The 26,233-nt window shown below is 41.5% G+C and overlaps 1 protein-coding gene across 1 annotated transcript; it reads right to left on the bottom strand.

Annotated features, from left to right (window-relative positions):
* LOC100766873 (cystatin-13) lies at window positions 1-7,638 on the bottom strand. The gene is made up of 3 exons (XM_027420963.1): window positions 7,411-7,638; window positions 2,726-2,839; window positions 1-84 (listed from the first exon to the last, which is right to left on the bottom strand). The coding sequence occupies exons 1-3, from the start codon at window positions 7,636-7,638 to the stop codon at window positions 1-3; spliced, it is 426 nt and encodes a 141-aa protein (XP_027276764.1).
* Window positions 7,639-26,233: the final 18,595 nt, after the last annotated feature.

Genomic DNA, 26,233 nt, shown 5'->3' on the forward strand with positions numbered 1-26,233 from the left:
TTAGATATCGTTGCATTGTTTCTTCAGCATCTTAAGTTCAAATTTCCATGGTTTGGATGCAACAATAAAAATGCAAAACACCATCTAAAAAAGACAAAAAGAACAGTTATTTAGGGAGCTATGGAGAAAGCATGGTAAAGTACCTGAATTTAGATCCAATTGGTAAAAAAATCCAATCACTGTTGCACATCTGTATAACCCAAGGACAGGGTGATCAGAGACCGGCCGATCCTGGAGATCAGTGGCCAGCCAGTCTACCAATCAATGAGCTCAATAAGAGAACATATCCCAAAAGAATAGTTCTAATGTACATGTGCTTACATATATACATTACACAATGCACACACAAACACACAGTAATACACTCTCTCACATACACCACACACACACACACACACACACACACACACACACACAGAGAGAGAGAGAGAGAGAGAGAGAGAGAGAGAGAGAGAGAGAACAAAAGAAATAGGGAAAATCACACAAGTCCCTATTTCCAGTTCCCAGGATTTGACTTAAGAGGACTAAGAGAGTAAATCAACCACACCCATTGCACTGCATCTGTGGCTGACCTTGATCCTTAAGGCAGAGGAACCAGCCTTCCTCACAAAAATCATTCTAAACACAGGAACTGCTCAGCCTTTCAAGTTTTCTTCCAGCTACAATCCATTTTCCTGTTATCCAGAGAGGTCCTGTGCTGTGCCTAGATGCCAGTGAATCCTGCTCCATGGAATCAGTAAAACAAGAATAGCACAGAGACCTGTCCTTCCAGGGACAGTAGAAAATCCATCCAGACACCAAGCAAAACAGCCTTCAGGTGGAGAAGCTCAAGAGAGCTATGTGACCTGGTCTCAGAGTCTTGCAGAAGTGCAGCTCCAGGCTCATGGTGAACAATGAGCAACCTTGTTTTTCTAGTCTCTCTCCTAAAAATTCACATTAACTTAGAATAAAAATGTAAAGCTGAAATAACTCTACAGAATCAGTATAAATGTGAGTGATGTCTTCAAGCAAAGATGACCAAGAAATTGCATCAAAACATGTATAACCCACAAAAATTTAAAAAGCAGAGAGAAGAAAAGCTTCAATTTATGTGAATGTCTGCTAAGGTTATCTTGACATAGATGATATTTAAGGTAACTCCTAGAAGGAGAAACTGGACAATCATCAAGGGTCCCTGAAGGATCCACACTATCATTTTATCTCTCGTATAATTTCATGAAGTTTTAGAAAACACTTAATGTATGCTTTTACAATATAATTCACTTATACAGCATAAATTGAAATATAAAATATCTTTGCTTATCAGACATTAATACTGATCCCATTGTGAGAAAGTGGCCCCCATGTATTCATTTGGGTACAAGGTCTGTAACATCAGAGCATAGCTATGATGCCCCTCACCTCTTACTTGAAAGGGCAAAAAAGACAGAACAGAACATGGGATGCTATGTTGGACATCCAGAGCCATTCAGGCAGTCCCACAGCCTCCCAAGGCTGCCATACAACAGCCAACCTAATAGAGTCAGACAAGATGATTTCTCCCTGACACTCCCTGCTTCAAGGATTTCAATGAAGTGGTCATGCCATGCTCTTCACTAGCTGAGCTCCTCCTAGTACATGGCATGTGGGACAGGGTGTCTACCAATATGGCTACTACCCAGGACTGATAGCAGGGTCTACTTATCTCTTCTTTAAGGAGGCAGGGCTGTGGAGATGGTTCAGTGTGTAAAGCCCTTGCTGCACAAGCATGAGGACTTGGATTCAGACTCCAGCACCATGTAAAATCTGGATACAGCATCACACATCTGTAACCTCAAAGCTGTGGGAAACAGAGACAGACAGATCCAGGGGCTTCCTGCCAGCCCATCTAGCCCAAATGGCAAGTGCCGTCTTCAGTGAAAGACCATGTCTCCAAAAGTAAGATGAAAAGCAATAGAGGAAGATACCCAGCATCAATTTCTGGCATGCACATACACAAGCATGCTCACATACACTAGCTACTATTACTACTATTGATAATAACAATAGCAATAGTAATAATAATGATTGTTTGAAATTAAAACGTTAGATTTCCTTAGGACCGCCTATTTATGAGCAAGTGGATGAATATAGGATGGTGAATTTATGCTACTTTGGATGAGATATCCCTAACTTTAGCAAGGACAGATCCATATGCCAAGGCATCCCTTAGTCCTGGAAAAGAATAGGACAATGTTTTTCACTCTGTGACTTTGCACTAGAGAAGCCTCAAACAGAAGGAGTAAAGCTTAAGTGGCTCCAGCTTTGTCAGCCATCCTCTATAAGATGCTACAATTGTGATTGAGAGTGACCCACTCGCCTGAAATATTCCCGCCAGTACACACAACAGGAACAGAATGATTGCCTAGAAGAACCCTGTCCAGGGAGCAAAATAGCAGAAAATAATGAATTGCCTTTAAGACTACGTTTGTGTGTAATGTCTATGTTGCTCTATGTGTGCTTGTATATATGTTGTCTCCCTGGTTGCATGTACATGTATATGTATGTGTATGTCTTGTCGAAAGTGGTGGAATGGTGTCACTGACACATAATAGAAACAACATATCAGGTCTGGAGTCTAGCTACCACAATCTCAAATAGAACAGAGTTTAAATAAGAAACAGGCAAATGCATCAGAACTGGCCTTACAGTGTTCTCTGTCACACAGGTGGGACAGGGGACATTTCCTCTCATGTCAGCTACATACCTTTTTCATCTTAGGATCATGCTGAAACAAACAGTTTTCATTTTCTCCTACCGTTTTCTTGCACATTGTTCGAGCAATTTTCACTTCAATATAGTACTCCAGACTGTCTGTGACCTGTCAATGAGTCATGTAAGTTAAATCTCATAGATGAAAACAGCACCAAGTATCCCCTTTGATAAGTCAATATGCCATTGGCTACTTACGGCTAGACCATCTTCCTGCTTTTCCTTGACTACATGTCCTGGCAGAAGTTTTGAGATTATTTCAGAGAATTCTTACCTTGACATCTGTCTCACTTCTCTCTCACAATTGTTTTGTTTATTGATATTGCCATTGTGTGTATACATGTATATGTTATATGTGTGTATTCATGTGGGTAGGTATATTCGTGCATGTGAGTGCCTATGTGAGCATGTACTGAGAGATCACAGGTCAATGTTGATGTCTTCTTGGATCACTTTCAATGGACCTGGAGTTCATCTAAGCTACATGGCAAAAAAAGTGCAGGGGTCTGCTTATCTCTGCCCACTGCCCCAAGAGCTGGGGTTTCAGACATGCACTGCCATGTCCAACATTTAAGTAGATGCTGTAGGTCAAACTCAGATTCTCATGCATGTACAGAAAGCACTTTACTGGGCCCTCTGCTTAGCCCCTGGATTTTTTATTTTAAATAGCAACTAATAGCAAGTGTCACCAGAATTAAGCTAGGAAATCACAAACAAAGAGCATTCTCCAGTGGAACCTAACCATTTATTTATTGGAACTTGAGATTTGGTGATCTGTAAAGAATAGAATACTTAAATTTTAAGGTTTTAGAGGCTGCACATTCCCAGGTCAAGGAGCCCATATCCAGCAGGAGTCTTCTTGCCACATACTGCCACAATGGAGAGCAGAAGGACAAGAGGGAGCACAAGGAAAAAAGGCAGGGGATGATTGTGCAGACTCAGAACCTTTAAAAACAGATCAGTGTCCAAGGAAAGTGCCTGCTAGTTTAGCAAAATCAAAGAGCTCCAGATTCGGAGACAGTGATCCAAGAAGACACCAGCATTTACCTGTGACCTCTTAGTGCATGCTCACACAAGCATCCACATGCATGAATGCACCTACCTACATGAATACATACATATACCATGCACATGTATACACACAATAAAGTGTCAATAAACAAAAATAAAACAATTGTGAGAGAAGTGAGACATGCCCAAGAATTCTCTTTATAGCATAAAACATCCCCTTAAGGCCACACTTGTACAAGAAAACACATTGTCTTTAAACTAAATAAAAGACATTTTTCATGGTACTGGAAATACAAAAAGATACATTTTCACATCTATCAAATATACAACTATCTAAAAGACAAGAGAGTTCCAATATTGGTGATGAATGACAAGACACACCCCCACACCAGCAGCACTGGCAGGAGCCTAAATGTCTTTAGTTTATAGCCTAACTAAGGTCCTGTGCTCAATGTCCAGCACCACAAAAAATAAAAAATAAAAACAAATAGATTTAGTAGTACTCAGGGTCAATTTGCCGTTATCTTACACATACATTCTTTAACTAAGGGATTCAAATTCAGAGTGTTGCTATGCTGGGTAGAGCGCATATTCATTGTTCTACTTTTTCTATTAACCTGCTGACTTGCTAGGATATGAGTAATAGTAACTGTGCTATTTCAGTCTTCAAGGTGTGATGCAAACTGAGATATATCTAACTGTGCTCACATGAAGTTCCATGACACTTTGAGTGCCAAAATAGCAGTATGATTGCATGGATACAAAATATACTTAGTTAAACCAGTGAGATGGCTTAGTGAGTAAAATTACTTACAACCAAGCTTGCCAACCCCAGTGTGATTCCCAGAATCCACATGATGAAAGAAGACTGAGTCCCACAAATTGTCCTCTGACCATACATACAACATTAGCATGCGTTCCCTTCTTCCTTCCCTAATACCCCTTTTCTGTCTCTCCGTCTCTGTCTCTGTCTCTGTCTCTGTCTCTCTCTCTCTCTCTCTCTCTCTCTCTCTCTCTCTCTCTCTCTCTCTCTCTCAAGAAAAATAATTAATTCTGAATCTTTCCACAATGTATATATGTGGGAAGAAACTATGTGGAAGGAGAGAAGAAACTATTGTGGTACTCTCAGGAGTAACAAGCCAGATTGAAAATGCAAAACCTGTTTTCTTTCATTTTTATTGTGTATGTATCCATGTATGTGCGCATAAGTGTGGGCGCACCTGTGTGGTTATCCATGTAAAAGCCAAAATATGACATCAGGAGTCTTCCTCAATGGCTCTCTACCTTTTTTTAATCAGAAACTTTCACTAAATCTAGAGCTTATCAATACAGCAATACTGGCTGATCCAAAAGATGACCCTGTCTCTGCCTCCTCAATGGTAGCATTAGAGGTAAGCATGGTCACATCTAATTTTTTAAGACATGAATGCTGGGGCTCAAACTCAGGACCTCACACTTGTACCACGTTACTTTACTGACCACGTTACTTTACTGAAGCATCTCCCAGCCAGGCTTTCATTTTTAACACAATTGCCAATCAGCATACTAGAACGTTCATATAGATGATGTTAGATCAAATTTCTCAATCTCAGTCACCCAGAAATCTTGAAATTGATCTTTCTTTGTCTGGGACACCTGACTGTTGTAAGACAGTGAGTAGCATCTTAGGCCTCAACTTACTAGGTACCAGGAGTAGCACTTCCATTCATGACAACCACAAACATCCCCAAGCATTGCCAAAAATCCCCTGGGAGCAAAAGCCTATCCTTCACTGAGAACCACAGCTGTGTATTCAAGCAAAGCAGGTGCCCCCTTCAAGAAAACCACATATTTAAATACTGTAAGTGAGAAGTACATTTAATATATTTAGCCTCACAAGTGACCTAGGTTAGCAATATAGTACCCCAGACAGTCAGTTGTCTCTGCATGACCATGGGGCTCACTGGGAGCTGTGAAAATTCCACAAGAAAATATGATACCACATATTGGTAGCTCGAGAAAATATCCAAATTTGAAATTCCAAAGCAAGGTTTATATTGAACATATATTGCTTTCACACCACCATATGTTAAGAAATCCTAAGTTAAATCACTATAATTTGGAGAGCATCTCTGCTTCTAAGGTAAAATAACTGCAAGCAGTGTCAATTCACTCAGCCACCAGTAAATTGTGAGCCTATCGTACATTGCCAATTGCTCAGCACATGGGAGGCAACAAAGGAGTTCTTGGGTGCTGAGGCCGCCCCTCGCTGTCTTTGCAGAGTCCTTTCTCTGACTTTGCCCTCTTGCTGCACTTGTCTCCACCATCCAGCATGATTCCAAAGTAGCTCTCCTCATCCAGTCACTCAGAGTCACATGCTAATTCAAATCACAAAGACATGGTCTTATGTCTTGACTCTTCTACTTACCAGCTATGCAGCACTGTGTGCTTCTGTGCCTCAATTGCCTCCCTATAGCACAAGAGAACAGCTCATACCTAAGAAGCTGTGTAAGCTGAATGAGCGAGCCATGAAACAAAGCAGGCCACCAAGAAGGAAATGTTCTAGTGGAACCACAGTAGTTCAAGGCTGCTATGCAAGCTCGTGTGCACCAGTCCTGGACACTGCACAAAATAACCAGCTGCCCCTTTTGATCTCTGACCTACACTTTAAAAAAAAAAGATTTAAGTTGTGGTATGACTAAGCACAACCCTTTGTATTTAGGCTGGGCAAGGCAATCCAGTGTGAGGAATAGGTTTCCAAGAGCCAGCCAAAGTGTTAGGGACAGCCCTGGCTCCTATTGTTGGGAGTCTCACAAATAAACCAATCTACATAACAACTATCACATATAGGGGGAGGGTTTAGGTCAGTCCCATGCAGGCTCCTTGGTTGTTGGTTAAGACTCTGAGTTCCTATAAGTCACGTGAGTGCTTTGCTGGTACCCATAGGAGGCCTGCCCCTAAAGGGTAGAAACTGAGGAGTGGTTGTGGGGGCAAGAGCAGAGGGGAGGTGGGGGAGAGAATGGGAGAACATAAGGGGGGAAACTATAGTCAAGATGCAAGCATGCTTTTAAAAGATTTATTTATTCTCTCCGGGCAAGGGTGATGCACGCCTTTAATCCCAGCACTCTGGAGGCAGAGGCAGGCGGATCTCTGTGAGTTTGAGACCAGCCTGGTCTACGAGATCTAGTTCCAGGACAGCCTCCAAAGCCACAGAGAAACCCTGTCTCGAAAAACCAAAAAAAAATTAAAAATAAAAAGATTTATTTACTCTTATTTTATGTGTTTGATTATTTAGCCTGTATTCACAAATATGTACCATGCACGTGCATAAGGACCACAGAAGCCAGAAAGGAGTGTCAGACTCCCTAGAACTAGAGTTACAAAGAATTGTGAGCGGCCATGTAGGGGATGGTAACCAAACCTGGGTCGTCTCAACCACCGAACCACCTTTCCAGCCCCTGACCTACACTTTCAAAGTAAACAATTTTAATTGATATTTTATGTTTCTTCTCCATCTCAGACTAATAAACACCAAACTCTATTTTTCACTTCTGAAGTGAAATGATGTATTTTAGATAGACATCTTTTGTCCTTGTTTTCATTCCTATGTAGTAGCTATTCCTGATACTAGTCTCTGTCCCCAAAAGAAGACCAAGGGATAAAAGAGCAAAGAGCAGACACTGCACCTACCTGCTCCTGAGATTTTAGGATGTCAATCACCTTGAAGTTGTACCGGTCCTTGCTAGCCTTGTTATACTCTTTCATGGCAAACCAGACTGCTTGCTGCACATAGACATAGGTTTTGGGGATGTCTTCGAATGGCCTCACAATCTTCTGTGAGCCCCAGGCTTGGACTCTTTTAGACACAAGGCCCACTGTGATCACCAGGAACAACAGGGCCTGGAAGAATCTGGCCATGGTACCTCATTCAAGGAGACACATACCAAGATCCTTTTTTCTTTCCAGAGGTGGTGTGGAGGTAGCCAGTAAGGGCCCTGCTGCCTCTGCAGGTCTATAATTTTCACCTCAACTCCTGACACTGCTGTGGGTTAAAAGGAAGGGATCTCTGTTAGCATCGTTATGATACTGTACTCTATTGAGATATACATATTTGATTTCCATCCCAAATTTCTGTCATTAGAACCCTATGTATGCCTGAGTGACAGTGAGAGAAAGGAGCATATACATATTCTGTAGCAAGCCCTTTTCAGACATGCTTAAGTTAGCTCTTGGTGGGCCCTTTGGTAACAAAAACGACAGAGCTCATTGAGAGAAAAACCAAATAGATTGGCCCTTTCAGTTCACCTTTGACATGGAAGGGATAGAGCTTGAGTTAATCACCAATGAGTAATGATTACATCAATCTGCTTGTGTAGTGGAACCTCTGGAGCATGTCTGGAAAGGATTGGGAGAGCTTCCAGATTGGTGCAGACGTGGGGGTTTGTTGGAAATGAAATAAAGCCCCAAGTACCAGCCTTTCTTATTGTGTGTCACTATTCATGGAGCTGCTCATCCCTTCCTTAATAATTGTTCATTCCAAGGAACAGGTGGAAATCTGATTGCAGTAAGAATAAAGATGTGGAGTATTTTCCCAGAAGAGAGGTCATGACTCCCTCATTGTCTTTGAGAGGCTGGGTAGTTTATTGCAGAAGCAGGTTAGTCTTTGCAGGAATGGCTTTGTAACTCTTTTAGTCACTTGTTCCTCCATATGTTATGACACAATGCAGAGAGACCCTCACCAGATGTGGTCCCTCAATTGTGTACTTAAAACCACAAACTTCAGATTCACATTAACCTCTATTACTTTCAATTCATGATTTTCCATCATAACAACAGAAAACTGAGCAAGATACCAAAACTGAGTCAGAAGTTGTGGAGACCTTCCATTGGTGGCCAAGTTTCAAAGAATGTGTGAGCTAACCTAAGGACGTTCCAGTTGTGATTGGCGTATAAATTGGGAGTCTCATGGAACCAAGTAAAACATGTGTTGCCTTAGGCTGGTGCCAGGTAATGTTGAAATTTAACTGAAGCACGGGTTGTCCCTTTGATGCTTAGAGAGAGTTAAAACATTGCTTGGACCATTCCACATAGAGGAATACTCCCTGAGCCAAGACACATGGGGGTGGGCCTAGGCCCTATCCCAAAGGATATGATAGACTCTGATGACACCCTATGGAAGACCTCACCATCCAGGGGGAGCAGAAAGGATATGTGATAGGTAAGGTTTTAGTTGGGGGGAGTGGTAGGGGAGGACAGGAGGGATAAGGGATCTGGGATTGTCATGTAAAACAATCCTGTTTCTAATTCAAATAAAAAAACATTGCTTGGAGACCCCACACATGTGGTTCCAAGGGTACTGTGTAAATTTTTTTTTTAAATGTATACACAGCAACAATGATCTCTTATGGTTTCTCTCTCTACTCCAAAGAAAGTTGATTTTTAAAAAAAGCTCAGGAGCGAGGGGGAACTCGGATTGGAATGTGAAAATAAATTAATAATAATAAATTAATAAAAAACTGCAGTTACAGTTCAGCCCATTTTCCCCATCTCAGCTATTTGTTTCCTGGAAGGACTCACACTTCCATACACTTGCCCATACACTCCCCCCAACACACGCCCTGTTTTTTTTTGGCTCGGTGATACCATCTCCTTGTTGTCAAGGTCAAGGTGGGGATGTTTGAATCGGATCCCTGTGCACAGACAGGCAGCATGAGAATCACTTCCTCGGCCAGAATGTATTCTCCAAGTTCTTCATTTTCCAGGCACAGATGTGACCACCCCCACCTAAAATGTCACACAGGCCTTAAAGGCTGGATCCCAAAAACCTCCCCAGTGACTGGGCAGCTTAATAGAACTCAAATCTTACCATCCTGAGGCTTGTCAGGCCCTGTGCTCCTATGTCACTCACTCACTGCCATCTTCCTTGGGGGCTGTATACTGAGTAGCTCCCTTTACAAAGGAGGAAAACGAGGCTTATTGAGAAGCCAAGAAAACACCTAATGCTACATAGTGGAGGATTTCAGACCTAACCACTGCTGTCCCCACCCTGTTAACCTACTACCTCAGTCTAGGACACATACACATGTTAAGTCACAGCCTGGAATACACATTTGCTTTGGAGGTTATCCAGTTTTACCAGAGAAGAAAAACTGAGTTGAAATGTCTAAGATTTGGACAAACTGGTTGAGGCAGGTACAGTATAGACAGCGAGCAAACATGTGGCTTAAGACACACTGCAGAATTTATAAGAAATGGAAAGACTGCATTTAGGTGATGCATAGAATTTTATAGAAGAACTAAACGACGTGCGCCAGACATTGAGTATGAATGTAATACATATAAGCAGGGTATTTCTGAGATGCAATTCAGTTATTCTCTGACATCATTCTGGCCCCATGAATCGTCTCCACAGGAAATGTCAATCAACTCATGTTAATAGGTTTTCTCAAGTGGACAACTGTGCCACTTGAATCCATCCTGGAAGTGAATAATCAAGTGTAGCATTATACCTCGTTCTGGTTCGGGTTATCTGTAGTGAATTGTGGTCCAAAAGTACCAAATGGAAAATTCCAGAAATAAGCAACTCATAAATTTGAAATCACTTTATTGTAGAACACTACAGTTGCTCTATTTTATAGGTAGCTATTGATCATCCTTGCATATATAGTCTATGAATTAAACTTTATTATTGTATGTCTAGGAAAAAGCACAATTATATGACATTGATACTACTCACAATTCAGGCACCCATTATAAAGAAAAATGCAAAATAAATAAATAAAAAAATAAATAAATAAATAAATAAAACCAAATCCCGCTGGGTGGTGGTAGCACACGCCTTTAATCCCAGCACCTGGGAGGCAGGTGGATCTCTGTGAGTTCGAGACCAACCTGCTCTACAAGAGCTAGTTCCAGGACAGCCTCCAAAGCCACAGAGAAACCCTGTCTCAAAAAACCAAAAAAAAAAAAAAAACAAAAAAAAAACCAAATCCCCACATTTTAGCAACCAAGCCACACCACTTGGATCCTAACCCCTAGTAACTAAAAATGTCTTATGTGGACATTGGAACATAATTCCCAAAGACCCACAGCATCTGACATAGATGATTAATCTCAAGAAAGACAACTTGTGCTATAAATTTTATTATTTAGTAAGACAGTGAGATGCCCACCTATCTATCTTGACTTGGTCCTTACACAAATGGTCCTTAAGAACAAGTAGCTGCCTCTCACTATCGTAAGACTTGTACATACTGTCAGTCATGAAACTTCCTCTTTGCTACGCACTTAAAGAATATTTCAATACATTTTCTGTTTGTGTCTTAGTAAGTTCCTTTTACTAACTTCCGCTGGCCTTGCCTACTCCATCTTCAACAGCACAAACTGTTCATCTTAGAACATTTTCCCCACAAGTAAGTTCAACTAGTTTACTGGCATACCTCTTGCTCAAATCTCCATTGTGGTCCCACTAACCTTTCATCAGCATGAAGTTGGTGCAGCATGAGGCACAAGATGTGACCCCATGTTCCAGACAATGTGGCCACTCCACCTCCACCCTACTTGTCTTAAGCATATTAACCGGAGCCATTAACCACCTTGCTTCTTACTTGATGTGTTACAGTTTGAATATGAACTAACTTTTCAGTAAGTCTTTCTGTTCTCTCATCTCTGGATTACTTTCCTGGTCCTTGAAGACTACCCTGAATATTCTACTCTGTGTAATGTGTAAACCAAGCTCTCAGTCATGTTTCTGGTCTTTGAGCCTTAAAGAAACTGCTCTGTCCCACAAGAGGTACCTTGTCTGCAGTGAAGACTAAGATTAAACAGCCTCTAGCCCCAGGTTGCTCTCCACCACCACACATTCAGGTCATGCTCCTGTTCCAGGTTAGGCATCTGTTGGGGTTTAAGCCCCAGGTGCTTCTGGCCTCTGACTCTCCTCTCCTACTAGGTGGTCATACCTGCATACCCTTTGTGAGGTAAGCCAGTCTCTCTGATGCTGTTCTGGTCAGGATACCTCAGACAGGTCCCATCAGCTTTTTGCCCACTGCTTTTGTGTTGTGTGACCCTATTCCAGGGAGATTTGAAAAAAAAATGTATATTCATCCCAGACAGAAAACTGAAAGCAGACTTATGCCAAATGCCAAAACCCAAAAACCAATGAGTTTTATTGAGATGAGTTACAGAAAGTGAAGGCTTACTCATGGGAGTAGCAATGACTCAAAGACAGCTGCATCAAATTTGTTATTAATCTTTTTGATGCTAACTATCCTAACAGATGGATGTGAAGCAACTAAGGGTTTGACAAGTATGTGACCATTTTTAATTTGTATATCAAAGAGCAATTATTGACTGACCTAAAAGCTTCATCCCTCCTGACTAGTTTCCATAGTGCTGGAAGGATGCACTATGCACTCTTCCAGGGGAGAAAAGTAATCAGTAGTCTTACCCGGTTGTGAGTCCTGCAACTTTCGGTAATGATTTTCCCGGCAAGATATGCCTGCTAGTGTAATAGTGATACAAATTTTACAGGGTAAATAAACATTTTCTCCTTGGATTTAAAACCCACTCTACAAGATGAAACTTATGCCTGCTACCATTAATTGGGTCGTGGCTGGCTAGATTATAGACTTATTATGCTAAATGGACATATTATCAAACTGCTACCTCAATTCTCATCCTTATACCCACAGATTAATACACCTCTCAACTCTCATCATAGAGGCTTCTTTTACTGGTAGATGGTGATTGTCTTAAGGTTAGTTAGGGTTTCTATTGTTGTGCTGAAACACATGACCAAAAAGCAAGTTGGAGAGGAAAGGGTTTCTTTGGCTTCCATATCACACTGTTCATCATCAAAGGAAATCAATACAGGAACTTAAGATGGGAAGGATCCTGGAGGCAGGAGTTAATGCAGAAGCCATTGAGGGGTGCTGTACTGGCTTGCCCAAACTGCTTTCTTAAAGAATCCAGGATAACCAGTCCAGGAATGGCACCACCCACAATTGATGGGCCCTTTCCCATCAATCACTAAGAAAATACCCTACAGACTTGCCTACAGCCTGATCTTACGGAAGCATTTCTTAATTGAGGTGCCCTCCTCTCAGATGACTTCAACTTGTGTCAAGTTGACAAAAACCAGCCAGCACAGTGATTAATACAAAGACCTATAACTGGCTAACATGCGGAGAGTAAGAGACTGTAGAGTGCTCAGCTCTAAAGGAGACATCTGTATTGTACTCCTACTCCTAAAGCTCAGAAATCATTGGGGAGAGGTAGTAGCTAACTAACTATAGTGAAGCAGTATTTTCCAGTCACAATGGCACTATTGAACTCACAGGGCTTGTGGCTACATGCACAAGACCCCCACACCATAAGGTCACCCCAGATCCCAGTACGTGTTGGGGAGAACACATGAAGCCCCCTCCTACATGAAGAGTTATTGACAATTGATGGATGTTAAAAGACAATCAGTTTTCTTCAGAGAGTACCATATTGCAGAAGATGGTCTTGCACCCATGCCCATACAGTCAGCATCAAGCAGACTCAATGCTGGGGGGGGCTGAAATTGGGAGGGGAAATTGGAGACAATAGTGGAGAAGTTATAGGGGAAGGAAGGAATAGAGGGGTGGGTTTGACCAAACCACAATATATGCATGTATGAAATTCTCAATTTAAAGAAACAGCTTTTACAGGCAATATTTTTAGCTTTTTTCTAAAATTTAAATTAGAGACAAGCTTGTTTTACATATCAATCCAAGTTCCCTCCCCCCCCCTTGCACCCCACCAAAGCCCTATGGATCATCCCCTTTCTGCTCCCAAGAGAGGGTGAGGCCTTCCATGGGGGAATCTTCAAAGTCTTAAAGGCAATTTTTAAAAGACAAATCATCTGATAAAATCTTGGGCAAGCCAGGCGTTGGTGGTGCACGCCTTTAATCCCAGCACTCGGGAGGCGGCAAAAGTCACAAACATGCAACTTATATAAAAGACACATAAGTATCTATGCTACACAGATAAGACTTCGCCAACCCTCAGAACAGTAAAAGTATAAATTAACTAACAAAAAAGTTATAATTTCTGGTACATTGAAGAAAAGTAAGCTTGACATATCAGATTAGTTGGACTAGATTCACAAACCAGCTTTGTGCCTCTTGGCAGAGTAGGAATTCCAGCCATTTCTGAATAGCCATTCATCTAGCCATCTCTGTTGAGTATTTAAAAGTTACTTACTTATCAATACCTACCAATGTATCCCAACAAAATATTTGCAAATGTACAGTCAGAGAAAATTGCCACAACACAGCTTACAATGGCAAAAAGGATTGTCATTTATGTGACAATCCAATAAAATATGTAATGTTTACATAAGAGACAACTAAAATATGTGCTTGGACTGAAAGGAGACAGATCAGTTACACATAAGCATTCCAAGCTGGCTAAAAACACTAAACAAAGAAGGTATGGGAAGAATGAAGACAACAGGTTATAGAAGTCAAGGAAAGAAAACGGGAGGGGTGAACCAGCGACTCGGGTGCATGGGAATTTCAGTTTCAAAGCTAATTATTCTCATCACATCGCCTCTCTTCCTGAGAACAATTGCTTTATTTGAAAGGCACAGAACTCCCCAATAGAACTCCCCTGATAAAGGCAGCCTTGTGATGATAATAAGCAAACACTCCCAACTCCACTTCTGACTTTGTGATGCTCCATTTCCCAGGATGCATAAAGGAGGTGACCTTGAATGCAAATGATGAAGCCTTACTTTACACAGTAATTCTTGATTCCTGTCTTTTCCCTTGACTGTTTTGGTGGATGGATAGACAGACAATCTCATTATGTAGTCCACTCATCACCCTCCTGCCTCAGCCTCCCAAGTCCTGGAATTAACAATTGTGATCTACTACATCCAAGTCTAAAATTTTAATTAAACCTCTCCTTTGGTTATCAGCTCCAAAAAGCCCCCATGTGACACCTCTTTTTTTTTTTTCAGGATAAAGATGAAAGGCAGCTGAATCTTTGCTTTAACCAATACCCTGTCTGTTGTCCTTGTGTGTTTCCTCTCCATGATCAATTAGGCTTTGCCAATCATATGATCTAAAACATTAAAAACCAAAATCAGATGCTTAAGCATGAGGGTCCTGGAGGCATGTCAGGATATCCAATTTTTAGCCATGGTTCTTTGTGTGATGGTTTGAGTTTGGCAAGAATAATTGGAGATGGGCCTTGGGAATATTGTACTTTGGCGGAGAAGGTGACTTCAACCAGAATGTAAACAGACAGAAGGAAGAAGAATTGTGTCCAAGGTATTTGGTTGGAGTCAAAGTTGATCCCTGGAAGATCATAATGTTATGGTGGAATTGGAAATGAAGGAGAAGCAGAAAATATAAAGGACTGAAATCTATCTTAGATGGTCCTCATATTGGCTTTCAGGCATTTACATTGGCCTGACCTCAGGGAACTAGCAGGACTACCAAAGCCACTGAGTAAAGCACTCCCTATGTACATGTGCTTGCTTATAAACATCTCCTTATAAAAAGCAAGCCCTTCTTGCCTCCCTCTCTCTTCCTTCTGCTCTGGCCCAGAGGCCATCTCTGCACACCACTAATAAATCTCCCATGTGAACCCTGTTTCATGATTTGGCTTTGTGATGCACCTTGGCTCCAACCCACCAAGGTTACCTTCCACTGTTCCACTATTACACCTCTCCCTACCCATCCTTGCCAATTAATGTCTAGCCTGCTGCTCCATTGTACATTCATTTACATTTAGGAATATCAGAAATTATTATGTAATTGCTCATTGATATATTACCTGTCCTTTCCCATCCTATAAGGAGGAGCTCTTCTACCCCTGGTGGCTGAGTAATACCCCATAATTAAATCCTGGCCCCTGTTTTTAACATATATCATTGCATCGTTTGCATGTATAGTGCAACAACCATTTGTACACATGTCCTCATACAAGCTTAATTTCTCACCCCGGAACAAATTCCAGAAAAAAATGAATCACAAAACATATAAATTTTTCAAGTGTCATTCCAACCATGATAAAGAGTCTGTACATGGTAGGAGTGGGGAGAGAGTCACACTGACAAACAGATACAAAAAAGCAAAACAAAGGTTGAGTGAAACAAAGAAAAGTGAATCCATGAGTAGTTTCTGTGAGTCAAACTTTTGACTCAGTAAGTGAAGTTGCTGTATATGCATAAAGTACCTGGCATTCACATTACCACATGAAAGCCAACAGAGGGAGGTGGGGGTGTGCAGATAAGGAAATAAAAACAAAACAAAACAAAACAAAACAAAACAAAACAAAAAAACAGGAAGAAAACTGTAAGTGGGTAGATGGCCGGATCAAAGGCTAGCTTTGAGCTGAGACAAGGTGCCAGGTGGGACCGACAAGTCCCCTGATGACACCAGGAGTCTCCCCACTGTGGCCTCTACCTCCCACTCCTGTACCTCTCTCCTTGGGTGGGACCTGGTGGCAGAGCTCAACTCTCCCTCCATCAATTTTCATCTTCCCTGCCATGTAGATTTCTTCCATGAACCATCGTTCCCCAGCTTTGCGCTCCAGTTTCCTACAGAATTTTAGTTCCTGACTTTCAAATCTACCAAGTTCTGGGCAAAAGACTCTGCAAGTGACCCTCAGATAAGCATGACACTGTGAGCCATGCCTCCTCTGACCCTTCCTGATTTGGGTGCTCAAGCTCTCACTAAGTGATGGTGGGTGGGTGACGACGATGCTCATACCCTTGAAAGTGTCCTTGTCACTTGGCAATTCTGCCAAAAATTGCTATATTGAGGCACTAACATAATTTGAAATGTATTCAGGTTCAAAATTATTACATCTCCCAAATGAATCATGCTTTACATATTAAACACCAGACTATGCAGTGGTCTAAGTATTTGCTGGAGTCTTCTGTTTGTCTGGCTCTGTTGTATGCATAGTGTCAGGGACTGGTCAGGTAGAGGGAAGGTGGTGGCACTCACAGCTCAGACGGTTCACAGAAAGCTCCCTAACTAAACAGCCCTTTCCACAGGAATCTCTTGGGTTCTCCAGCCCATCAATAAATAACACGCCTAAAGAGACTTTATCATCTTTTATAAAGATTGTTCCAGAACTTTCTTGAATCATTGTATTTTCTAACATATTCCAGATAGGGCTTATTTTCACCCGGCCCTTCACTATATTCACTCGTGGTCATTTTGTTTTTTAGTTATATTTTATCCAATTTATATTATTGGGCCTTGATTCTGTCAAACCTACCAATCAAGAATAAGAACCTGACTCCGTATTGGTAATTTCTCACTATACCACTGCTACAGTTTAAAGCCAAATTTCAAACAAACTTTAATTAAATACTGGCCAAGTAGATTGGTTCTGGCCAGGTTTATACCAGGTTCCCGAGAAATGGTCCAGAATCACAGTTTATAGCTACTTAAGAAGGAAAATTCATAATTCATTGCATTTCCCATCAGAACCAATTAGGGGCAAACAGACACCCTGAGTTACTTCCAGTCTGTGAACCTCTCACCCACATGTGATCAAGCACATCCGTGCAGATGGGTCAAACAAACTTGTTTAGGGGAATGAAAAAGATGTGCCTTGTTATCTCTCATAAACAATAGCCTCCAGCATTCCAGGACCCATCTGTCCTTGGGCAAAGGGCTTGAAGATCAGAGGCATTTTTGTTTTATGGCTGTCTTGGGCATAGTAATTAAAACTTAAACTGTAACTTTGGCTCTCATATTCCCCACCCCACCCCACCCCCCGAGTTGTATCCCCAGTCAAATCCTCGACTCTATATTGGGTACCTGTTTATATTGGGATCTAATATCCATCAGCTTAATGGTACACAGACAGGAATTATCATTTAGTTAAGGCATTGATGATGCAAGTACAATTAGTAGAAGCAGAAGGGCCAAAGGCCCTGTGATGCCTGACAGAATTCCTATCTAGAAGGGACCTGGAAGTGAGAAAGGGGACAAGTTATTTACTCTCTTGGATGCCCTCTGACAGGGAGTATGCTTTGGAGCTAACATTCCAGCCTTTTGGGGGACAAGGGGTTACATACTCTCTTCTGGAATTACTGCTGACACTAGGATGGGTTGTCAGGGCCCAGGAAGGCTGGGATGCTAGTCAAAGGCAAGGAAGAAATTCAGGAAATGGGTATTCATCAGAAACATATGGTTTGCTGACCCATCCGAAGAGACATTCACATCTGCTGGACTAGTTCACATCAGCCTTCAGCAAGTCCAGAGCTCACAGTCATTTGGAGCAGGTGTGTCAGCAGCTGACGCATGGATGTGTCTGTTGGTCAAGTAGAAATCCGCTGAGACAGAATCAGACTAGGGAAAGAAGTTAAAATTTATGAACTTAAAGAAAACTACTACATTTGGAATTTTTAGGCCCAGAGTCCTAGTAATTGGGGAAGGGAAGGAGTCCCAAGACCAGGAGAGAAAGAGACAGATACCATCTTCAGGAAAAGATAGGTGTGGAAACTTCAGCTCTGACTTATCTGGGGTCCTTTTGATCTGTGAGGAGTAGATCCAAGTCCTATGACTTCCTTGATTCTCTGAAGAATTTGTGATTTTTTTTAGTTTACAAAACGAAAAAAGTTTTAAATATATTGGTATTGCCAATCTGTACTGAAATCTGTATTGTAGAAAAAGCAGGTTACAGATATCTATAAAACAGTCAAAGTAGACTCATACCTTTGAATCCTAGCAGAAATCATAAATTCTGGGTTTAAAAGCATGAGCATTTTTCCTCTGTCCAGAGAGCTAGATAAATATTGGACACATATGTCTTCATGTCCAGTAAGAATTACCTCTAAGTCTATATTTAGAAGACTACCAAAAGTTTAAAATATTGAGTTTGTAACTGAACAGTAAATAGTCTGTGCTATACCAGCCTATCAGAACTCTATTAATGTCAAACTCTGAACTTTTATGCCAGAGATGGGGAAAGAACTCTAAAACAATTCTAATATCCCATATCATACATTTAAACCTTTATAACATGCATTTAGTTCCTATATCATTTTCTAAAACCCTCAGAATTAACTTAAGCTTTCATATCCTCAGACCTTTAAATATCTTAAAACATTTTTACACCCTCAAAACGTGCATAGACTTTAACCCTATTTTCCATCTAATCGTTTACCAAAGACACAAGCAATTATTACTGAGAACAGTCATTTCAAATCATATTCCTTTAGTGGAAAGTTATAACTGTTTGCCTGTTAACAAGGCAAACCTGTCCTTTTCTCAACAGGATACCTAGCAGCTCTAGGAAAAGCAAGGCCTAATTTTTATGTATGAGGTGAGCTAACAAGGTGGCTATAACCTTGGGGAAGAACCTGGTTGCCTGATGCTGCTAACCTGACAAAGTTAAAGTTAGCCTAGCCATCAGTACCATCTGAGATCCAAGAAGGATAAATCATCACACAAAATATAATCCAAATGGCCTGTGTATCAGTTAAAATGGCAGAGACTAGTCCATCACCTAGATAGTCATCCCAGACTCCTGCTTTCTCCATGGTGTTGGGGCAGAAGTACCAGGACAGCATCAGTCTGCTGCTGTCAGGCCCAAGTGAGAGGCTTTCCCATAGAGGAGGAACATGGGAGAGGACTGACCTTACTTTGTCTAGACAAAGTGGGACAATCAAATCTCCAGTGTCCTGCTTATCCACAGCTTGGACAATGTTCTAGCTGCAGGTGTGGCATTAGGACAATCTCACCAGGAGGTTAGTGTTACCAAACCCAGGTGGAGTCACCATGGTGCCTGTCATCTTCTTTGGAGACCTCAGGGTAACTGCTAGGATCTGGGAGTCTCTGTCTGTCATAGTAAGTTTTTTTTCCATTAAATGTCATATTCATTAGATCCCTGACAAGCTTGCGATCCATATATTATATCTGAGCTAAACAAACCTAAGCTTAACCTTGAAAACATACATAACATGATTTCATTATTATATATGACTGACTATTACCCTGTATTTCTTAATCATATATTACATTTTTAAATGAGTTGCATAGGTACAATACCTTAAACAAAAGTAAAAACATATATATAATATAACAAAAGCAACCATAAATTATATCAATATATAAAAACCCATACCTATGTGAAATATTTACTAATAGTTTTTTTTTTAGTTTGAAAGTAGATTCAAGCAGGGCAGTGGTGATGCATGCCTTTAATTCCAGCACTCGGGAGGCAGAGGCAGGCGGATCTCTGTGAGTTTGAGACCAGCCCGATCTACAAGAGATAGTTCCAGGACAGCCTCCAAAGCCTCAGAGAAACCCATCTCAAAAAAAAAGTAGATTCAATAATCTACATTTTTATTCTATAACATTTTATATATCCTATTTCTTTTCAGAAAACAATCCTTGATCTGACCTCCCTTGCCTAGTTTTTTTTTCTCTTACTATGATCAAAAATAATTTGTAACAAACCTCTCTAATTGATGACAAATAACCCACAATATGATAAAAAAAAAAACAATCTGTCCCATCTCTTGGGAATATAAGCATTGTGTTCTCTAGACTTCCTCCTATTGGCTGGGGGTGATGGCATCTCTAGAGGACCCTTGTATAAAACACCACTAGCCAAAGAAACTTGGGCAAGAAAGGATTTGTTTGGCTTACGCTTCCACAATACTGTTCATCTTTGAACGAAGTCAGGACAGGAACACAAATAGGGCAGGAACCTGAAGGCAGGAGCTGATGCAGAGGCCATGTAGGGATGCAGCTTACTCCCTTACTCTCTATGGCATGTTCAGCATGGTATTTTATAGAACCTAGGATCACCAGCCAAGGGATACACTACCCACAATGGACTGGGCCTTCTCCATCAATCACTAATTAGGAAAATGTCCTACAGTTGAATCTCATGAAGCATTTTACCTATTAATTCCGACGACGACTTTAGCTTGTGTCAAGTTGACATAAAACATCCATCTTATAAGCATCTGGTCTTGGTGGACTGAGACAAAATAGCATCACTAATGTTAAACCCTGTCAGAGGGACACCATGTCGACATGGTGAGTCTACAGTATGATGAATCTAAGGTGGAGCCAGGGCCCTGACGTTCTCTTTCTTAGTTTCTATCTACCAGCCCCTGAAATTTTTGACATAAACTGAAACTTTTTCATTTTTGTGTAAAATGTGGAAAGTCAGATTTAAAAAAAAAAAAAGACCTACAGCTTTTTTTAAAAGCCAGTAACCCTGGGGAATTCCCTTCTTTGCAGATGTTCTAGTCATCTCCAGTTAAGAGCAAAGTCAAAGTTCCTGAAAAGAATTGTTTCTGTTTATTTCTACCTCTCCACATGGCTCTGTCCCATATGATGGCATCCCGTGTGTCCACACTCCACCTTGAGCCTTTCTTCATCTACAGGACCTAAGATCTTCCAGAGGCAGAGATGCTGTGCCATTTCTCAAAGAGAAAGAGGTCTCATGAAAGTTTGCCCAGTTGAGGCATAAAGTCAGTACCATTGTTTTTTGTTTTTTTTTTTTTTTTTTTTTTACTAATATTCTTAAAAGCCGTTGAGCCTGGAAAGGATAGGGTCACATCATTTATTCTCCACAGATCCATCATTTACCACTGTGTCTTCTGTTTTGTTTCTGTGAGAAAGGGTTTCTCTGTGTATCCCTGACTGTCCCGGAACTTGTTCTGTAGATCAAGCTAGCCTTGAACTCAGAGATCCACCCCCCTCTGCCTCCTGAGAGCAGAAATTAAAGGTGTGTGTCACCATGGCCTATGCACCAGTCACTTCTTAAAGAAGTGCTAAGCTGTAAGAGTAGAGAAGCCACAGCCAGAAACAGTGCCTAGCCCAGCATGACTCAACATGAGCACAGGAACCAGGGCTCAGGACCACCAGGCTGTCATTCAAGTCAGCTCTCTCTACAGAGAAGATTACATGATTTGTAAATCCATGTGGGTATTCAATTCAGTCATAGGACCCATCTTCATAATGGGGCAAATTCTGAGAACTTTATCTTTAGGTGATCTCATTGTTATGTGAACATTCTAGAATATACTTGCACAAATCTGGGGTTTGCTAAATCCATTACTCCAAGTAGCCTCTCAGTGCTCATAAAAGATGAGGCAATCAGATGTGTGAAGATGCTGTCTATGTCATATGCCAGGCTGTTTTACATAAATTTCCTTTTAACAGATAGGAGGACACTCTGAAGTAATGGTCAGGTCTACTAAATACAGAAGCCACTAGCAATGATTCACCACCGTTTACCAAGTACACACAGCAATGGTAATGTTGATGTTTCCACCCCAGCCAGCATCATCACAAACATGAGTGTAATGAGCATGTGCTGTGACAAGGTTCTGAAAGGCCATGGCATCACCAGGCAGGAGAAAATTTTCAGCTCCATTAAAGTGTTAAGAGACTACCACCCTATGTGGGGGTTCTTCTGTATCCATGAACATCCTTATGCGATGCATTACTAGACTCTGACTAGTTCATTATCCTAGCTAGACTCAGAATCTTGCTACAGAGCTTGGTGAATTAGGAAAGATCCTCAGACATTGTCATTTCATCATGAATTTCCTTCAGTGGAAGAAAGCAAGAGGGTCAGGAGGGGTCCCCTCCTAGGACTTGAGAATAATCTTTGACATGCAAACTGGGTCTTGTCTTGAGGGTAGAGCTTTCCTCACAGGGTCAAGTTCTCAGCTCTGGACAGAATCCAGTATCCCTTTTAATGCATGAACAAAATGAGGCTGCAAGAGGATGTGGAGAAGCCCTCCAGCCTACCTGCAGAGGGCACTGGTATAAATCAGCAGGTATGTGGTAATTTACATGAGCACTGACTTTTTATATATAAATTTTTATTTAAATTAGAAACAATCTTATTTTAGATATCAATCCCAGTTTCCTCTCCCTCCCAGCCTCCCATGCCCCCCTCAGACTCCCCCATCCACTCCTCAGGGAGGGTGAGGGCTTCCATGGAGCACTGACTTCTGTGAGGCAGGGCCCTGAGGTTTCTGGCTATGAGAATAGGCAAGGTTCTAAAAACAAGGCATGCTGGTTCCCTACAAGATGAAGTAAATCTGTCAGAAAGCTTGGGGTGTGGAGGGTTGTGTGTGTCAACAGGGCTGTGGGGTAAAAAAAAAGGGGGGGCTCTGCATAATTACCTTGTAGTGAACAACTTTCTGACACTGGCCCCAGATTTGCATTCCAAGTAAGAATGTTGGAAGGGTTAGGAATCCAACTATAGGAGCCATTGGTCAGGACCCTCCCCATCATCCAGTCAGAATCTTCTGTTCTTGGGCCAGCATCTTTACAAGTCTCTGTTTTGCCCTAGACCTTGGCCTACTTGTACATTGTAACAAACTGTCAGCTCAAGAACAAAAGTGATTACAAATTTCAAATTTTTGATGGGACAAGGACTACTGTAGTGATGGAAGGAGATAGCAGAAACCAAGATTCTTTTTCTGCCCCTTCTGCCATCTGTCCCCATTGCCCTGACCAATTGTATCAGTAACTCACAGGTGCAAGCATACCCACAGCCCAGACTCAGAACCCCACTATCTCCTGAAAGACACCAGAAGCTGCTCAGTAACTCACTCCCAACCCTCCCTGAGCCTATTTTCCCACCTGAGGTATGCTGCTACTGAAAGATGCCAGGGAGATTTAGGTATTGAGTTACTTGGTACAAACCTTGAAACTAAGAACAGAATTGGGACTGTATCCCATGTCTTGTCTGCTGACTTGGGGTTAGCTTTTGAGGGGTTTGAGGCCTAGAGACACAAAAATGGTATCCTTGAGGTTCCTGCAGAAGGATCAGATTTTACTTCCCATGGGTCAATGTAACTCTCATCACTAGGCCAAGATGCAAAACTCCTTCTCTTTGTGCTCTAACATGGTGGAGAAAAACAGTCATCAACTAAGTCCCCTCAGAAAGTTTTCTGTGCTGCTAAGGAGGTGTCAAAAGGGTGCTCTCCCTCCCTTCATCCACCATGCTGCAGTGTCCCAATCTTTGGGCCCTCCATTTTGTTAAACTCCTGGGCCTCCAGACCTTGAAGAGATGCAACAGAGCAGGCAGGAAGAATGACCCTGACACATATCAGGGGCTCATGGGTGCATGCATCCATGCTTGTGTTTGTGATGTCTCTGCACAGGAGATTCTAATCCCAGATAAGGAACTTTTCTTGGTGAGTGGGCCATAATTTAGGAACAGATAAATGTGGCAAGTGTTTGGTGAAAACGATGGAGCATCTAGGCTGGGTGGCAGCACAAAGCATGTTTCATAGGAGGGGCTGTCTGGGCACTGAGAGTCACCCTTCCCTTCCTGACAGTGCTCATCCATAGCAGAGAATGTAAATGAGGGAAGGGCCTCAGAGCCACTCCTGCCAGCCCCACAAGCCGTCAAGGCTACAGTTCATCCAAAGGAAGGCTGGTGAAGTAGAGCAAAGGCTTCTTTTGGCTAGGACTGTTAAGTCCAAGAAAATATCAAGTAATTTAGAAAACAAAGAAAGTGTACTGAACATGGAGAAATAATGTTGTAATTCAAATCCACTCTATAATCTTTAGTTACCAGAGAATGGAGCTTTGTTTTGGGGTTTTCATTTTCAGCACACTAACATGATTGGCAGGGGCTGATGTGGATGACATACTGGCTAGGGACACACAGACCATTTAGACTTGCTATATCTACATGTCTATTTTGCTCACAGGTTCTAAGGACTGGAATATAGACATTTTGGAGCCATTGTTCTGCCTCAACTCCCATTGTAAAGATATAGGGGAGAACACATGCCAGGAAAGGACACCAGGAGTCTGTGAATACAACTGCTGTGATGTGAGCTATAGTCCCTCAGTGAGAAATACCCTAACCCCTACTTCAATTGACCCAGTGCCCATCCCTGCTGCCCCATAGACAACACTGGCCAAGTGTATCATAGACCAAAGCTTTGGCCACCATTTTAGTGGAGTTTATACATCATGGATTCCTGAGACCCACAGCTGCTGCACAGTAAGAGCCATGAGACCAGCACAGTTCAATACCCCAGTGGAAATTAAAATCTAGGCTCATGTCAGATGATAGGCATGGCTCATTTGTGAGACAACACACACACACACACACACACACACACACACACACACACACACACACACACACACACTTATGATTCTGGAGCACAGAAGAATACAGTACAAATATAAATGACTTAATATGTAAATAATATTTTAAACTCATCTTAAATACAAAAGCAGACAAACCAAGATTTTAATGTATTAAGGAGTAAAAGACATTCAAAGAAAAAACTGGCTCTTTTTTTTTAAATCCAGAGTCCAGTTGATAGTTCAACAAGATGGCTTTGAAAATGCAAACTGGCTTCCCTTACATTTGCCATGTTTCAGGCCAGAATTTTCTTTTGCTTCTTGGTTGCAGAGAGCCAGGAAGTCAGAATATGTTGAGGTTGGGGTAGAACAACCTCCTCCACTGAGCCACAGGTTAGTCCCAGAGTTTTGCCCCATGGAACTTCAAGAGGCATCAGTACCCCTGACTCAAGCTCTACTATAGAACTAGCGTAATGGAAAAATCTTAGTATTAGTACAAAAACAGACAGGTTGACCAATGGAATTGAATCAAAGACCCTGATATTAATCCATACATCTTTGAACACCTGATTTTTGACAAAGAAGCTAAAATTATACAATGGAAAAAGAAAGCATCTTCAACATTTATTTTTTTAAATAGTGGCAAAATATATTTAACACAAAATTTATTATCTTAACTATTTTAAATGTACAGTTCAGCAGTGTCAAGGAAAGTAACATTGGTAACATTGTTAACTTCTTCGTTTCACAAAACTGGAATTCTTTATTCTGCATTAGACACATAGGTTTTTTTTTTTAAAAAAAAGGTTTATTTCTGGTTATAAGTGTTTTGCCTGAGTGTGTGTGTGTGTGTGTGTGTGTGTGTGTGTGTGTGTGTGTGTGTGTGTGTATGCTGCACATGCATATCTGTGGCCTACAGAAGCCAGAAGAGGGTGTTTGATTCCCTGGGCCTGAGGTTTAGATGGTTTTGTGAGCTGTCATGTGTGTCCTGGGAATCAAAGTTAGGGCCTCTGAAAGAGTAGGAAATACTCTTAACTATTGAACCATCTCTCCAGCCCCAACATGATTACTTTCTGCCAAGGAATTCTACCTCTTGCCATCATCCATGCTTATCCACTTCTAGCTTCATCCCCTCCTTCTTGCATTCCCTGGCTCTTCTCTGTTGTATTCTTCTCACATATAGATGCTTACACATGAGTGTGTGCACACCAATACATTCAGAAAACACAGTTCACTTTTTTCTCTTGCTTTCTCTTTCTGACAGTTTCTCACATGGACAGAAGAACAAAAGGCCCCCAATTCACAAATCACTTCCCCCAGGGATGGACTCCTCCTCCTTACATGGTGACATCCCATCTGGAACTCTTAGACAGGAAGGTCCAGTGAGGCATCTAGAAGAAATCATTTGAACAATACCCACCAGGTTCAGA

This window comes from Cricetulus griseus, chromosome 6, assembly GCF_003668045.3.
Source record: "Cricetulus griseus strain 17A/GY chromosome 6, alternate assembly CriGri-PICRH-1.0, whole genome shotgun sequence".
Classification (NCBI taxonomy): Eukaryota; Metazoa; Chordata; class Mammalia; order Rodentia; family Cricetidae; genus Cricetulus; species Cricetulus griseus.